The 15,137-nt window shown below is 44.8% G+C and overlaps 1 protein-coding gene across 1 annotated transcript in view; it reads left to right on the top strand.

Moving 5' to 3' along the window:
* iars1 (isoleucyl-tRNA synthetase 1) overlaps nucleotides 1-15,137 on the top strand; it is a 63,236-nt gene that overhangs the window by 8,120 nt on the left and 39,979 nt on the right. The window contains exons 7-12 of the mRNA XM_031568471.1: nucleotides 205-352; nucleotides 3,870-3,957; nucleotides 4,804-4,864; nucleotides 5,211-5,306; nucleotides 9,666-9,788; nucleotides 14,470-14,561. Coding sequence (XP_031424331.1) covers nucleotides 205-352; nucleotides 3,870-3,957; nucleotides 4,804-4,864; nucleotides 5,211-5,306; nucleotides 9,666-9,788; nucleotides 14,470-14,561 — 608 coding nt within the window. The remainder of the gene's footprint in view (nucleotides 1-204; nucleotides 353-3,869; nucleotides 3,958-4,803; nucleotides 4,865-5,210; nucleotides 5,307-9,665; nucleotides 9,789-14,469; nucleotides 14,562-15,137) is intronic.

Genomic DNA, 15,137 nt, shown 5'->3' with positions numbered 1-15,137 from the left:
TTCTTGCATTTTTTGGGGGTTTTCCCACCGCTAGCATAGTGAAGAACATAGAACATGGCAGCTAGGAGGATCGACAGGCGTGTACTGGATTGCAGGGCAAACTATTTTAAGTAAAGTGTTCCACTCTGATACTGTTATCAAGTAATACGTGAGCTGTTTTTTTCCCTCTTGATCTGATCAGTTGTAGCTTGTCACCCTCTGTAGGATGTCCAGGACCCATCTGTCATTGTGAGCTTCCCTTTGTTGGAGGACGAGGCTGTGAGTCTGATTGCCTGGACCACCACCCCCTGGACCCTGCCCAGTAACTTGGCTCTCTGTGTCAATGCTGAGTTCCAGTATGTCAAGGTCCAAGGTCAGTCTCTTTGTGTCTCTTTGGCTCTTACAAAAACATACATGCAACAAAACATTCAACTTGCCCTTTCTCTAAGATTGTTAGCCCAACGTCCCGGGTTTTCCTGTTGGGCTACCAAAACATAACAACACGCTGTTCGATGGGCTATCATTGCCCTCTAAGTGAAAATAAAATTCCCTCCTTTATTCGCACTAGAAAAGCTGAGATCAATACTGTTTTGCGCACATAACGGACAAATGTGCATATCTCATACACCTCATTTACACCACAACATGAATTTTGGATTTAATCTTTTGTCCATTTGTTCTTACACAAACATATCGCCACACTCCACGGACTGAGCTGTGAGTGTGCACAGAGTGAGTTTACGTACTTGCGCAGTGAAGGAAAGCGCTAAAGCCTGCAATATCACTAATGTGTGTGTGAAAAACTAAATGTGACAGCGGGCAAAGGGAGATAACGAGCCAATATTTCAGGTCTACTTGACCAAAAACAACCAGGGCCATCGCCACGTACATGCAAGTCACGTGGGCATCAAGTGTACTAAGTGCCATGAAAACAAATATTCATACAAATAATTTCCAATCCAGTGGAACCCCCCGGATCTGCTGATGTGGTCCCCACGGTTTCAGTTCTCCTCGGTTTACCAACAAATATTAAGTGGAAAAATGGATCATACGTTTTAAATTCCGCACCTTTCTGCACATCTTATCTGTCTGTCCTTGATTCCTCCATGGTCTTTGCAGTAAACAATTTTGGATCATTGTCCTGCTGGAAGATTCAATGACAACCCAGTTTTAGTATTCTTGGCAGAGGCAGACAGATTTTTGGAAAAACAGACCCTCCGCCATACTTAGCACTTTGATTAGGTTCTTTCCAGTATAGTCCTCCCTCTTTTTACACCAAACTCACCTTTTTTGCTACCCCAAAAGCATTTTGCATTTTTCACAAAGTAATTCCGCTTCGGGAGCACAGCAGCGGCCTGAAGAAAACAAAACAAGGGAAGATAAGGAAACAGATGCATAATGATATTTATGATGATTTTTTCAGTCTGTGCTTGTTAAATCATTTTTCTTTTGTTGTTGCTTTTTTTTATTTTACATAACAAATGGTCTTTTGTTATTTGAGAGAGTTAAATTCATTTCGAGCAACCAGAATCTGAAGAATGCCTGCCAAAAGGCTACGTGGAATTTAGAAGTTTTGTGAGGCCTGCAAAGGTCTGCTGTATGCTCAGTTAAGTTGATGCTGATGTTGAAACTTTTTGACCACCGGGTCTTTGGTTAAATGTTGTACCTTTTACAATAAGGGAATAATGAAATGTCCTTCTGGTGATACATTTTTTGGAATTTATGCTCCTCCAGCCTGCTAGAACTGAGATGCTTTGAAGTTTTAAAGGTCTACATGTCTTCAAATCAGGTCACTCAAAAAAGGCCTAGTCTTTCTTCATATATAAAAATAGCCCTGGACTCTTTTTGTGAGGGTGTTTTGTGTGTGTCTGTGTGTTTGTGTTTGTGTAGGCTTGAATGTGTTTTGCTTTGCTTCTCTTCTCGAGAGTGCTGGTGGTAAATGGTTGACCTACTTTCTTTGTGGACTGGTGCAGTAACCCACTAATGCAAGCAGGGGGCACTGTTGCCCTTTAGTGTGGCCTGTCCTTGCCTGGGTGCTGCATGGGAGAGCTGCACAGAATACCAATCCGCTTTGCGTCGATGGCTCGGGCCCACTCGATCTGCCAGCAGCAGCAGCAGCAGCAGCCGCCGATGTGGCCTGTGCAATCATTTATTGGCCTGCTCCAGAGGGACGAGGTGCCATCTTTTATTGATGTGCTTCCCCCTTCCCTCACTCTCATTGTTTCTCTCTCTTCAGTCCCCCTCTCTCTCTCTCTCTCTCTTTTTCCTCGCTCTCTTTCTCTCCCTCTCCAGGCCCTGGTTTGGAGCCTTGCTCTCCTCCTCTCACTGCTCCTAAGTGTTCAAGTTCAAGTATTTTATTCGTCACATACAACAAATGTAGTGAAATGTAAAAGGGTCTATGCTCCACACTGCGCAAAAAATAAAATGAAATAAAACAAAATGCATTTAATTTAATTACATTTAAATAAATAATAATAAAAAAAAGGTGCTGAATTTTTAAAAATTTGAGATTAAGTGTCTCACTGCCTGAGGGTAGAAACTCCTCCTTAGTCTCTCAGTCCTTGAATTGAGGCTACGTAGGCGTCTGCCCGACGGCAACAGGGTGAAGAGGCTGGCATTGGGGTGTGTGTCATCCCTCATAATGTTCACCCTCGTCTCACCCTCGTCTCCTGCGGCTCCATGAGTGTGTTTGACACCCGCTGACCACACTGACCAGATCTTTCTAATGCAACAATTGGAGGAATCACATTTCTTTTTACCTTCATCAATACTGTCATGCATAGTTTGTTCTTTGTCATCTCCTTGTAAAAGTTTGGGCAAATTCAAATTCTCTTAGGTGGAGAGTACAGCTCTGTTGCCTTTTGGAGAAAATCAGTCCTGACTGAATAATCAGAGCTCTTCTGTTTTCTTATTTATGCTAACGACTCTGCACCTAAATTTGACATTTGGTAGAATTTTGCATGTGTAAGGTACACTGCTTCGATGTATTCTTAAAAGCACACATATATTTACTGTACAAGTAGTGACAGGGCTTTTACTGAAGTAGAATTTCAGATCCGCCTGAGTTAATGTATTGGTTATTTTGTCTTGACTGTGTGCTTAGGGTCATTGTCTTGTTGGAAGGTGAACCTTCAGCCCAGTCTGAGGTCCTGAGCGCTCTGGACCAGGTTTTCATTGAGAATATCTCTGTAGTTTGCACCGTCCAGCTTTCATTCAAGCCTGATCAGATCGGTGGCCCAATCCCAGCCTCTGTAAAACCCTCCCACAGCATGATGCTGCCACCACCATGCTTCACCGCTGGTGATGAGTTCTACGTGGTTTCCCCCAGACATGGCGCTTAGAATTGTGGCCAACCAGTTCAGTCTTGGTTTCATCAGACCAGAGAATCTTGTTTCTCACTGGCTGAGAGTCCTTTGGGTGCTTTTTTTTCCCCAAACTCCAAGCGGACTTTCCTGTGTCTTTCACTGAGAGGACACGATTCCATCTGGCCACTCTGCCATAAAACCCAGTCTGATAAAGAGCAAAAAGGTTTTCGGAAATGGAATGACTTGCACACAGTCGACTAGCTTTTCACCTTTTGAATTACGCACAGCACTCCTTTTAGGAGGGGGGCATTTTCATCACGGAACCAGTGATGCCAACAAAGCACTTAACAATAATATCTTGGGTGAATCCTAAAACGAAAGATATTCTCTGTGAGCCGATGAACAAACAGGTTCTCCTTTAAATGAACGGCTCTGACCTATGAGGGTTCCTCTCAAAGCCTGTCTTTTATGGCTTATTACTTCTTATGGCTTATTTTCATGCCACGTCTGATTGCGCCGCACCTTGCCAACTTGATGCAGCAAGCGGCTCACTCTTGTGTTCTGCTACGTCTCTCCTGTCCTCAGATAACGCCACCAAGAAGGTCTACATCATGATGGAGGCCCGCCTGGGAGCTCTGTTCAAGACAGAGGCTGAGTACACCCTGCTGGACAAGTGAGTGCTGAACTTTGACCTCGTAGCTGTAGCTACTTTGTGCTGGCCCTCCCTGTCTGACTTCTCAGATGTATTTGCTCAGCTCTTCCCCTGGCCTGTTTAACTTCCACTGTCTGGGAGGCTGGAGCACAGGGCTGCACTGTGGGGAGATGGAGCAGCCGGCTCCCTGGGTGCTGAAGGGTGGACAAGGTCCTTTGACTGGTTTAACATCTTAATTTGGATTATCAGGCATCATGTATCCGCTATTTTTGTAAGATGTTAGAATTTTGTGAGGTATTACAATTTTGCACTTTACCATTTTGTGCTTCCAAACTGTTTAAAATCTGTGACAATGGGCTTAAATACTTCATGACTAGTTTGTGTCCTTTTGACTTACATTTGTAACTTTTTTTTACAGAGAATTGCCCCTCACGGCTTTGCTCAATTTCACCTTGAAGCTCTATTCACGACCTCTATGCCTTTCTAATTTGTTCTTGGACGGCTTTAGCTGTTGAGCTTTCCTTCGCTCTTGCCGCAGTCACCTATAGGCTGAGCCAAACTTTGAGAGATATGAGTGAAAGGGAAGAACAGAGGACAAAGGAGAGACAGAAGTCATTACACAGCTCAGTGGCTGTCCTCCGAGCTGCAGAAAGCAGCATAAGAGGATGAGGTGAGACAGGATGAGTAGAGAGACAGGATGAGTAGAGAGACAGACAAGGCAGACAAGACAGATCCTGCTCCATGGAGCTTCCTACGCCAGGCAGGCAGACTCCTGGCTCCTGTGGAGGCAGACAGACCTATAAACTCACTGTGTCAGGAAAGATTGAGGCGCTGTCTTCACCGCTCGCATCTCCCTCCCTCCCCCAGGTTCCCTGGCAAGACGCTGAAAGGCAAGAAGTACAAGCCACTCTTTGAGTACTTCAGCGGGGTAAGCGCTCGCCTGACCTCTGATGCAATCAATATGTGGGCACTTCAGGGGAGTTATATTAAGCTTTATGGTATGGCATTCTCTGAAACGGTAAAAGAAGTTAACTTAGGGCTATCCTGTGGCTTTACAAAGTCAGTGCCAAAATACCAGTGTGGTAAAACTTGAATGTGTAGAAAAGGCCCGGGGCAGATCAGGACGATGAGTAGTTTTGTTTAGATCTATAGCTTTGTTGGATCTTTGGTCAGTTTTACTTCTTGTTGTAGTCACCCTGATCTCTCTCTCTCTCTCTCTCTCTCTCTCTCTCTCTCTCTCTCTCTCTCTCTCTCTCTCTCTCTCTCCTGTGCAGTGTAAGGAGAGTGGGGCCTTCCAGGTGGTAATGGATAACTATGTCCGTGAAGAGGAGGGTACGGGAGTGGTCCACCAGGCACCGTACTTTGGCGCTGTAAGTGCTGCTGGAAAAGACCCAGACCCAGACCCAGACTACACCCAGACCCAGACCCAGACCCAGACCCAGACCCAGACTACACCCAGACCCAGACCCAGACCCAGACTACACCCAGACCCAGACCCAGACCCAGACCCAGACCCAGACTACACCCAGACCCAGACTACACCCAGACCCAGACTACACCCAGACCCAGACCCAGACCCAGATCAGACCCAGACCCAGACTACACCCAGACCCAGACCCAGACCCAGACTACACCCAGACCCAGACCCAGACCCAGACCCAGACCCAGACTACACCCAGACCCAGACTACACCCAGACTACACCCAGACCCAGACCCAGACCCAGACCCAGACTACACCCAGACCCAGACCCAGACCCAGACCCAGACCCAGACTACACCCAGACCCAGACCCAGACCCAGACCCAGACCCAGACCCAGACCCATACTACACCCAGACCCAGACCCAGACTACACCCAGACCCAGACCCAGACCCAGACTACACCCAGACCCAGACCCAGACTACACCCAGACCCAGACCCAGACTACACCCAGACTACACCCAGACCCAGACCCAGACTACACCCAGACCCAGACCCAGACTACACCCAGACTACACCCAGACCCAGACCCAGACCCAGACTACACCCAGACTACACCCAGACCCAGACCCAGACTACACCCAGACCCAGACCCAGACCCAGACCCAGACCCAGACCCAGACCCAGACTACACCCAGACCCAGACCCAGACTACACCCAGACCCAGACTACACCCGGACCCAGACTACACCCAGACCCAGACCCAGACCCAGACCCAGACTACACCCAGACCCAGACCCAAACCCAGACCCAGACCCAGACCCAGACCCAGACCCAGACCCAGACTACACCCAGACCCAGACCCAGACCCAGACCCAGGACCCAGACCCCAGACCCTTGCACCTTATTTACTGTCACCTTCTCACACATAAGTCCCTCACATAACCATTGTGGCTTCCAAACCCTAGATACATGACCTTAGTTCTGTATGTGGGAATGACACAAATGTGTGCAAATGAAATGGGAAAGATAGCGATTGCAGATTAGTGTGCCACCGGACACTCTACCTCTGTCACCCGAGACCTGAAAAGGCATTACCGCACGTCATGGGTTGGAACAAGGGCTGTTGCAGTGTCAAATGAAATCAGTCGAACAAGAAGAAAATGACCAGCACACAGGGGAGTTATCAAAAATGAGTCCAAATATTTGGTTACAAACTTCCCAGTGTTAGGCTCCTACAGATGTATAATGATATAATCATGGCCTTAAAAAAATGAATCATCCTTTTGTAGGTATTCATTTGGGATATGTAGTATTTAAATTTCGAGAGATTTTAAGATTGAAACGATGCAGTGCTGTAGTTCTGTTATTCTGTGTGAGAAAAGAGAGGGTGTCTCCACATAGTGCTTTCATGACTATGCTGCTGACCAGGGAGTCTACCAGTCAAGGGAATAGAAGATGGAGAAAGACAGTCTTGGGCATACGTGTTAGTTAATTCCCCACTTTCAGCGGCTCGTCACTCACTACGTAACTGAGCATCAGTAATAGAAGACGGCAGTATCTTCAGTGAACGGAGTGTTGTATTTCATCTTAAATGAACACAGGGCAAGACCAATCAGAGAGGCTTTACAGGAAAATACTTGGAAATACTTGTATCTCAATGGTCTTTGTCAATTCTTCAATTAATGTGGTCCCCATGCCAAATGCTATCACTCAGTCAGTCAGCCAGTGTGAGTGAGAAATAGAGTATACGCCGATTTAGTTTCATTACCATTGAAGGGGTTGAAGCACAAACAGCCTCCCTGCTGAGACAGGAAAGCAAGGTGTGTCTATATGAGTTCCAAGTTCTGTGAACATCATTTGAGCATAGCGTACAGAAAACATACTTTGCATTTCACTGTAGCCAGCTGAACCGTTGAACTAATGAATGAACAAAAGAAACGTATTCTCTCATTTTACCAAGTTGTGCAAACAATTCCATGGTTAAATAACATGTAATCTGGAGAACTAGCAAGCTAGCAAGCATACGATCAGAAACAGCTAGCAAGCCAAAAGATGGACTCAATTGTAACCAAGCAAACTATCCAACATCGTCCTCCGCTATGCGTTGTGGAGTTCTTTGCCTCTGCCTCGTCCATGTAAGCTCTGCACAAGAATAAGGAAATGCAGTAATAATAATAGCAATAATAATAATAATAATAAAATTTGAGTCGAGTAGGCTACTTCTTGCCTGAAAAAATCAACTTCTTGAGTACTCGAGGGGGGCATGCGTGGAGGAGGTATAAATACTAGAACCCACAGCACAGCAGAAAAGCATCAAATTAATGATGTGAAGACGACCCTGGGTCTTGCAGAACTATGGTGAAGTATTGATGATACCAGCTCAATATTGAACCTCATCATCTGGTCAAACCTTTGTTTTTGATTATGCATTGAATGAACTTGTCTCATCAGATGATATTGTCAGCTTATCATTTTTTCTACTCTGAGGAAGATGTATTGTGAAACTGCTAAAGCTGGGGGAAAATAACCGTTATGATTCTGTGTCGATGCAGAAAAAGAAAAAAAAAAAAAAATGTATACCACCATAATCAATTTTAAACAGTTAATTCAAACCCATTTCACTGCAATATGCAGTTGTAATGATGAATAAAAAGTTAATTTACAGAAAACACTTCGACGGTAGCCAAGTACAGTTGTACACGTGTACACAATGTACACAAATCTTTCCACCGTGAGTGCCATAGATATATGTGAATTAAAGTTAACTTACAGATACTGGCAATACATACTCCATGTACCCAAGCCATTGGTCTTGTGATGCTAGCCAGGTGCAGTTACATGATAGTTAGATCATATTTTAAGCGCACTTTAACGTGATCAGTGACTGAACACAAAGCTTTAATATAGCTCGGCTACTTAGCTTAGTTAAATGCTAGTAGCCTACTTTCTACCACTTCCTAAGGTATCATCTTAGCCAAATACAATCCGTGGTTCTTTCGAAAGATTTTACATGAATTTTACACAGATAGGCCGACAACATATGAATTTCTGTTTATTACCTTGTGAAATGGATAATCATAAGCCAGCTGTTTTAATGTTATATTTTTGTTTTATAGTACAGCGACATTTGAATAGTTGTAAAAGTTGTAATTACAATGCAACAAAGGCTACTAAATATTTAGTATTTTAGACATTGGCCTTGGTAATTGGTAATTTTCTTTGAGAAGAAAACGGGGAAAATAGAGTTAAAATCTAAGTACTTAAGTACTAAAATATTTATTAACAATAAAACATGAAGGTCCAGATGCATTGTGATGCTGATTGGCAATTGTGTTCCTAATCAAATCGCTACCCATTGAATCCAAATGGAATCGTGAGGCCTGTGAAGATGGATGTGTATTTCTGAGCACAGTTGGATGTTCAGCACTCTAATAAGTACACATCTCACATTCTTGTCTGGTATCTAGAGCCTGTGTGTAGGATGAGCGTCTGTGTTCATACCGTGTGTTAGTCTTACTGCACTGGATCTGGTTGAGCCTGTGTGTAGGATGAGCGCTTGTGTTCATACCGTGTGTTAGTCTTACTGCACTGGGTCTGGTAAAGCCTGTGTGTAGGATGAGCTGCTGTGTTCATACCGTGTGTTAGTCTTACTGCACTGGGTCTGATAGAGCTTGTGTGTAGGATGAGCGTCTGTGTTCATACCGTGTGTTAGTCTTACTGCACTGGATCTGGTTGAGCCTGTGTGTAGGATGAGCGCTTGTGTTCATACCGTGTGTTAGTCTTACTGCACTGGATCTGGTTGAGCCTGTGTGTAGGATGAGCGTCTGTGTTCATACCGTGTGTTAGTCTTACTGGGGGCGACAGTGGTACAGTAGGTAGAGAAGTCGTTTAGTAAACAGAAGGTTGCTAGTTCGATTCCCTGTCGAAGCGTCCTTGAGCAAGACACTGAACCCCTAATTGCTCCTGATGTGCAGTGTGCCATCAGTGTAAATGTAAAATGTGTATACATTGTAAGTCGCTTTGGATAAAAGCGTCTGCTAAATGACTAAATGTAAATGTCTTACTGCACTGGTGGTGTCCATGCCTTCAGAGAGCACACGGATGAAAGACAGGGAGTTGCCAGGTGGGAACACAGAGAGTGTCATAGAGGTGGGGGAGGATGGTACCAGCAGGCACACATGATGGGTTATTGTTTGGGACAGAAACGCTTTCATTTGTTTCATGTCCTCAACCTTTTGAAGGCACAGTTTGTTCAAGTTAAAAAAGTTGAAACTGTTTGAGCCAATGTGTTGTGTTCTTCCCTCAGGATGATTACCGAGTCTGTATGGAATATGACATCATCAAGAAAGACTCGGCGCCCATCTGCCCCGTGGACTCTTCCGGATGCTTCACGGCTGAAGTCACCCATTTTGTTGGCCAGTATGTGAAGGTATGGTGCTCTCTTAATACATTAAAGACCATTTGATTTCTGCCACTGGAATGTTGTTCTTTGGACACTTACACACTTGCTGGTGTGAAAGCTTAAGGTAAGAACACAGCAGGTAATCAGACAGTAGTTGCTGATATACCAATGGTGTGCACCCTAGCCCTGCATGATTCTGTGGAAGCTGTGTATTATACAAAATCGGATATTTGAAATTTGATCTGTCTGATGAGTCTGCTTGCATTGCAAGGTGTGGTCTGTATCAATTAAATGAGCTGGGCTAATTTGCTTTAAATGTTTAGTTAGTAGGACTACCTGTGCATGAATAGGAGGATGTGGTGATTTTTAAATTGCACTAAACTTTGTTTTAAATCTCATTTACATGGAAATTCAATTTTCATTGTGAAGTGTCTCATTTTGCAAATCCTCCAAGCCACGTATTGTGAACACTGCTTAAGCCAGCCTTTACACCTCAATGGAAACCGTACCCAAACAATTATGGAGGTTCACTCTGCTGTGCAGTCGTCTGTAGGTTTCTGTCTTGCAGCATGCATTTGTCTTCCCCGGCCTTCCTTGTAAGAGTACTGCCATTTGTCTTTTCTTTGGAGGAGTTGGGTTAGAGGTAATTAAAGAAGAAAAGCTCCTGACTTCTCTTTGTCAGGGCCTCTGTCCTGCCTCTGTCCTGCCTCTGTCCTGCTGGCAGCTCGTACATTTATAGTAGTTTCAGCCTGCCGCCCACAGCCTTCCTCTGGACAAACACTGGGCCATAAAGGGCAAGCCGCTGAGTTAGAGGCCAGAGGAGAGGAGCTGCTGTCAGCACAATGCCCAGTGATGCTGAGGAGGGAGGAGGAGGGAGGGGGAGGAGGGAGGGGGACGAGGACGAGGAGGAGGAGGAGGAGGAGGAGGAGGAGGAGGAGGAGGAGGAAGAGGGGGTGGGTGGGTGGGGAGCACCTGCAATGCAACAGCACTGCGCTTCCCAGGGGAGGTCCTTCAAGGGGATGGATGCTAATGATGAGCAGAGGAGTCCCTATCAGAGTGTCAGCTTCCATGGTGCCCTTTTTTTTATCACAAAACCTCCAGACACACACACACACACACACACACACACACACACACACACACACACACACACACACACACACACACACACACACACAAACAAGTCCCACAGGCTGCCAAAATGTCATTAGTCTCCCAACTGCCACCTGTGACTTCTAGTCCACCTTTCTGTTCTGTTGTGTGTGTCTGAATATGGGCTTTAGCACCTCACCCATGTCTGTCTGTCTGTCTGTCAGTATCAAACTTGTACGGTTTCCTTGTCAATTACTTGCTTTTGGCTTCTGACTGGAAGTCCGTTAGCCTCATATCTGCCCTCCAGGCTATTGTGGTGGAAGACAAGATGGCTGTCAGGATGCAGGATTTCTTTCTTTCTGTTGCAGTCTGTTGCACCGATCTATTCCATTCAGAGATTTGTCGACGAAGGCTCTGCACCATAGGGACAGAACTCCTTGATGTAAATGCGTCTAGTATGGACTTTCACTGTGTTGTCAGCATAGATGAGGTGTGTTAAGTGTTACGTTTTTTTTCTCTTTATTTCCTAATCTCTATATTTTTGGTCGACAGACTGGTCTGTAAACTCCCACCTACACCACATTTTCTGGCTGAAACACTCACATACTCACAAGTAATGAACAGTCTGAATAGGAATGCTTTTGGTGTCATAGTATGGACACGCTTAGCATCTCAGTTTCTCCTGACATTTCAGTTCCTTCATGCAAATGATATATGTTTTTAATGACATTGTTTGCACATTGAATTCATTTGCATATCAATGTAAGCTCACAAACAGAACTACATCAGTGTTTTCCTTTATATGTTCTCTCTAATTAGGCGACCGCATGGTGCAAAAATGTTTCTTATGTGTCCCTTGCTGTATAATGTTCAGATACAGAAATGGGAAATAGCCTGCATGTAATAAATACAAGATAGAGAATAGTTCTGCATTATTTCACACACATTTGAATAGACTTTGAGTTAAGCCTCGTGCTTTCGTCCAGGGTGTTCCCACCCATGTGAATTGCTTGATGTTTCTGTGAGTGGAGAATACCCTGCTTCAATACGTATAGATCTCAATAAGGTCAATCGGTCCAGTGTGCTTCCACTGGATATGGAAGATGCTAATACTGCTAGGCTTTGCAGGGTTACAAAACGGGTATGGGAAGATTTAGCAGAAGCCTGGTTTAGCGCTGTAGGTTAAGGAAAGGTTGCCGAAAAATCAATTATGCATGAGATGGCGAGCCAATTCAGTGGTATTCGGCTACAAGGACACAGTGGACATGTCTCCATTAAGGGAATTAATCAGACTTTTTGTGGCAAGGCAATTTGCTGAGAAGCACAACAAGCTCAAATTGGTCCCATTTTTACAGCGGGTGTGAAAACATCATAATGTGACATAAATCAAAAGAGGGAAAATGCTCCCTGGACTCGCAGCAGGCGGAGCGTAACTGTCAGCCTCTGCATGTGTCGGAGAGGCGTTGGCAGCGTTTGGGGTGGATGGAGGGCAGTCTGCGTCTCCATGCCCTTGGCTCTGTCTGGCAAAACTGTAGTGTGATCTTCGTTAAATAGGGAAGGTTGGGCAAAGGTTTGTTTTGCCCAACTTTTCATGACCTACACAATGTCTTAAAGAAAGTGTAGTATGTGTTGATTTGTTCCTGCCAGATCGGGAAGTTCAGTGTGAACTCTTCGCAATCATTTAAAGTTTGCACTCAGTCAGTGTAAGAGATTGTTTTAGCCTAGGGGTTCTCAAACTTTTGCAAGCCGGTTCCCCCCAAACTGTTCTGCAGTACTTGGATTCCCCCCTCCTCCCATAAATAGGTTAGGAGGAGGACTAGTAGTAGGAGGAGGAGGAGGAGGAGGAGGAGGAGGAGGAGGAGGAAGCAGCAGCAGCAGAAGCAAAGTCTACATTTATACTAAGTCTCAGCTCAATGTTAAACACGAGCCTGCATTGTTCTGCAAAGCTGCTGAATTCGTGGCTCAGTATTGGACAAAAAACCACTAATCATTGTCCAATCTGAGTGTGATTGCGGGATTTAGTTTTTTTGCGGGAAGTCTGCCTGGTACAAATATGACAAAGCAAAAGGGAGGAGAAGTTTGAGGCTGTATCTGAGAGTTGGGAGTATTCCCGCATCAGTGCTGCCCAGAAGGTTGAAAAGGAGCAAGTGGCCAAAAGGTGCTTCAACCTGCAGTCACTCTTCAGCTCAATATAGCAAGCTGTGCAAACAAATTGGTCCTGGACACAGTGTGTGATACACTGTCCACATGGGTCACCGCTGTGGACACAGTTTGAATATGCCACTTAACAAAAAACTGAAGTGCAAATAATTCTGTTCGAATTTGTGTTTTGTTTTTTAGGAAACTAAAGGAATCAGTTTGAACAGATCTTTTCTCGCGAGTGCTAGCCTATGCTTCACAAAGTGAAAGTGCTGATTTTGGTTGATCTGTTATGAGCTCCGAAGGAAGTGAAAAGAGATGGGATGAGGAAAGATTAGAATGTTAGCTACGGCAGTGGTGATTACAAGACAGAATTGAGAGATGAAAATAGCCTTTAAAAAGGCTGTTTAAAGTGTACTGCAATAGTAATAGTATTGTAAGGCTACGGTGACATTTGAAACCTAACGGTACTAATACATGCCATCAAAGCGATCAAAGGGAAGTTCTTTATTCCATTCATGTCTGTTCGAAGCAGGCGATTGTGACGTAGACGAGCGAATTAGGCAAACGTTTAATCCTATGCAAATGAGGAGTGAATTTAACTAGCAGCGGCCAATCAGATTGTTTGGTGTTGTTTCCGACCGTTTGAAAATTGCAGGACTATGGTGTCGTTCGGTTGTTGAATTTACTAAAAAGAAAAGCTTGGAGGGCCTTGTTAGATAGATATTTAATCCTGTGCTTAGTTTAACAGAATGAAGAGTTCTGAAATAAAGGAAAGTGGATAGCCTACTAGCTGGCTAGTTCAGTCTCTTACAGTATTTATACACTGGCCCACTCAATAGCCTTTGAAAACACTGTTGTTAACACTATTGAAAGGCTGTAAAACTGATCAAAATACAAAACTATCGACACGCAAGTGGTGGGCTATCCAATGTCTGAACTGTCTTATTTACTATGTACTAACCCTAAGTCCACTAAAGTTTGTTGTTAAGATTTCAAATGATAAATGTATCATTTGCCAGGCTGAAGACAAAGGTGTCTGTGATTTGTCGGTGTAACTGCCACTTGCGAGGCCGCCACGCCCCTCAGTTTGATATACCGATTTGGGTTGTTTGAGCGGGATTGAACATATGTTGTTATTTTGTTACTTGTGATCTTCAGAAAGAAGTGACAGTGAGGTGCTAATGCTAAGCACTGAAGCATTGTAGAACTGCTCAGTGTTTGTGCTGTTCCCTGATCAGTGTTTGTGTTTGTGCTGTTCCCCGTTCAGTGTTTGTGTTTGTGCTGTTCCCTGCTCAGTGTTTGTGTTTGTGCTGTTCCCAGCTCAGTGTTTGTGCTGTTCCCTGCTCAGTGTTTGTGTTTGTGCTGTTCCCAGCTCAGTGTTTGTGCTGTTCCCTGCTCAGTGTTTGTGTTTGTGCTGTTCCCAGCTCAGTGTTTGTGCTGTTCCCCGTCATGTATTGTTGCTCTGACCCCTTAGGATGCTGACAAAAACATCATCAAATGGCTGAAGGAAAGTGGACGCCTGGTCAACGCCAGCACATTCAAACACAACTACCCTTTCTGCTGGAGGTGAGTACTAGACTTGGTGATTTTTGTTCCAGAATGTTGCCTTGTCATCTTGTCGACTTTGTCTGATAATGAGGGTATTCCTTGGTGCTCTGTCTATGTTCTGGCACCGGTGTGTAAGAGAAAGTGTGTGTGTGTGTGTGTGTGTGTGTGTGTGTGTGTGTGTGTGTGTGTGTGTGTGTGTGTGTGTGTGTGTGTGTGTGTGTGTGTGTGTGTGTGTGTGTGTGTGTGTGTGTGTGTGTGTGTGTGTGTGTGTGTGTGTGTGTGTGTGTGTGTGTGTGGGCAGTGCATGTGTGTATAGAAGTGTATTGAGTGTGTTTTAAGTGGGGTTGACAGGACACTTCTCTCTAAGGAAGTCAGTAAAACATTAGCATTTTCTTGTCGATACTACCTTCTGCTGGCTCAGCATCTGCTGCTGCTGCCACCTAGGAGGATGCCACTGAGGGGAAGGTCAGTCGAGAGTGCTTTCCCCCGCCCTGGTGCCCTACGCGCTGCCCGCGCTGTGGTGGCAGAGCTGCTTGGAAACCTCTCATAAATGCTGCAGCCATGATGTCTTACCTTTTGTCTTCTTTTTTTTTT

This window comes from Clupea harengus, chromosome 5 (assembly GCF_900700415.2).
Source record: "Clupea harengus chromosome 5, Ch_v2.0.2, whole genome shotgun sequence".
NCBI lineage: Eukaryota > Metazoa > Chordata > Actinopteri > Clupeiformes > Clupeidae > Clupea > Clupea harengus.
This window is presented reverse-complemented; position numbering and strand designations above follow the sequence as displayed.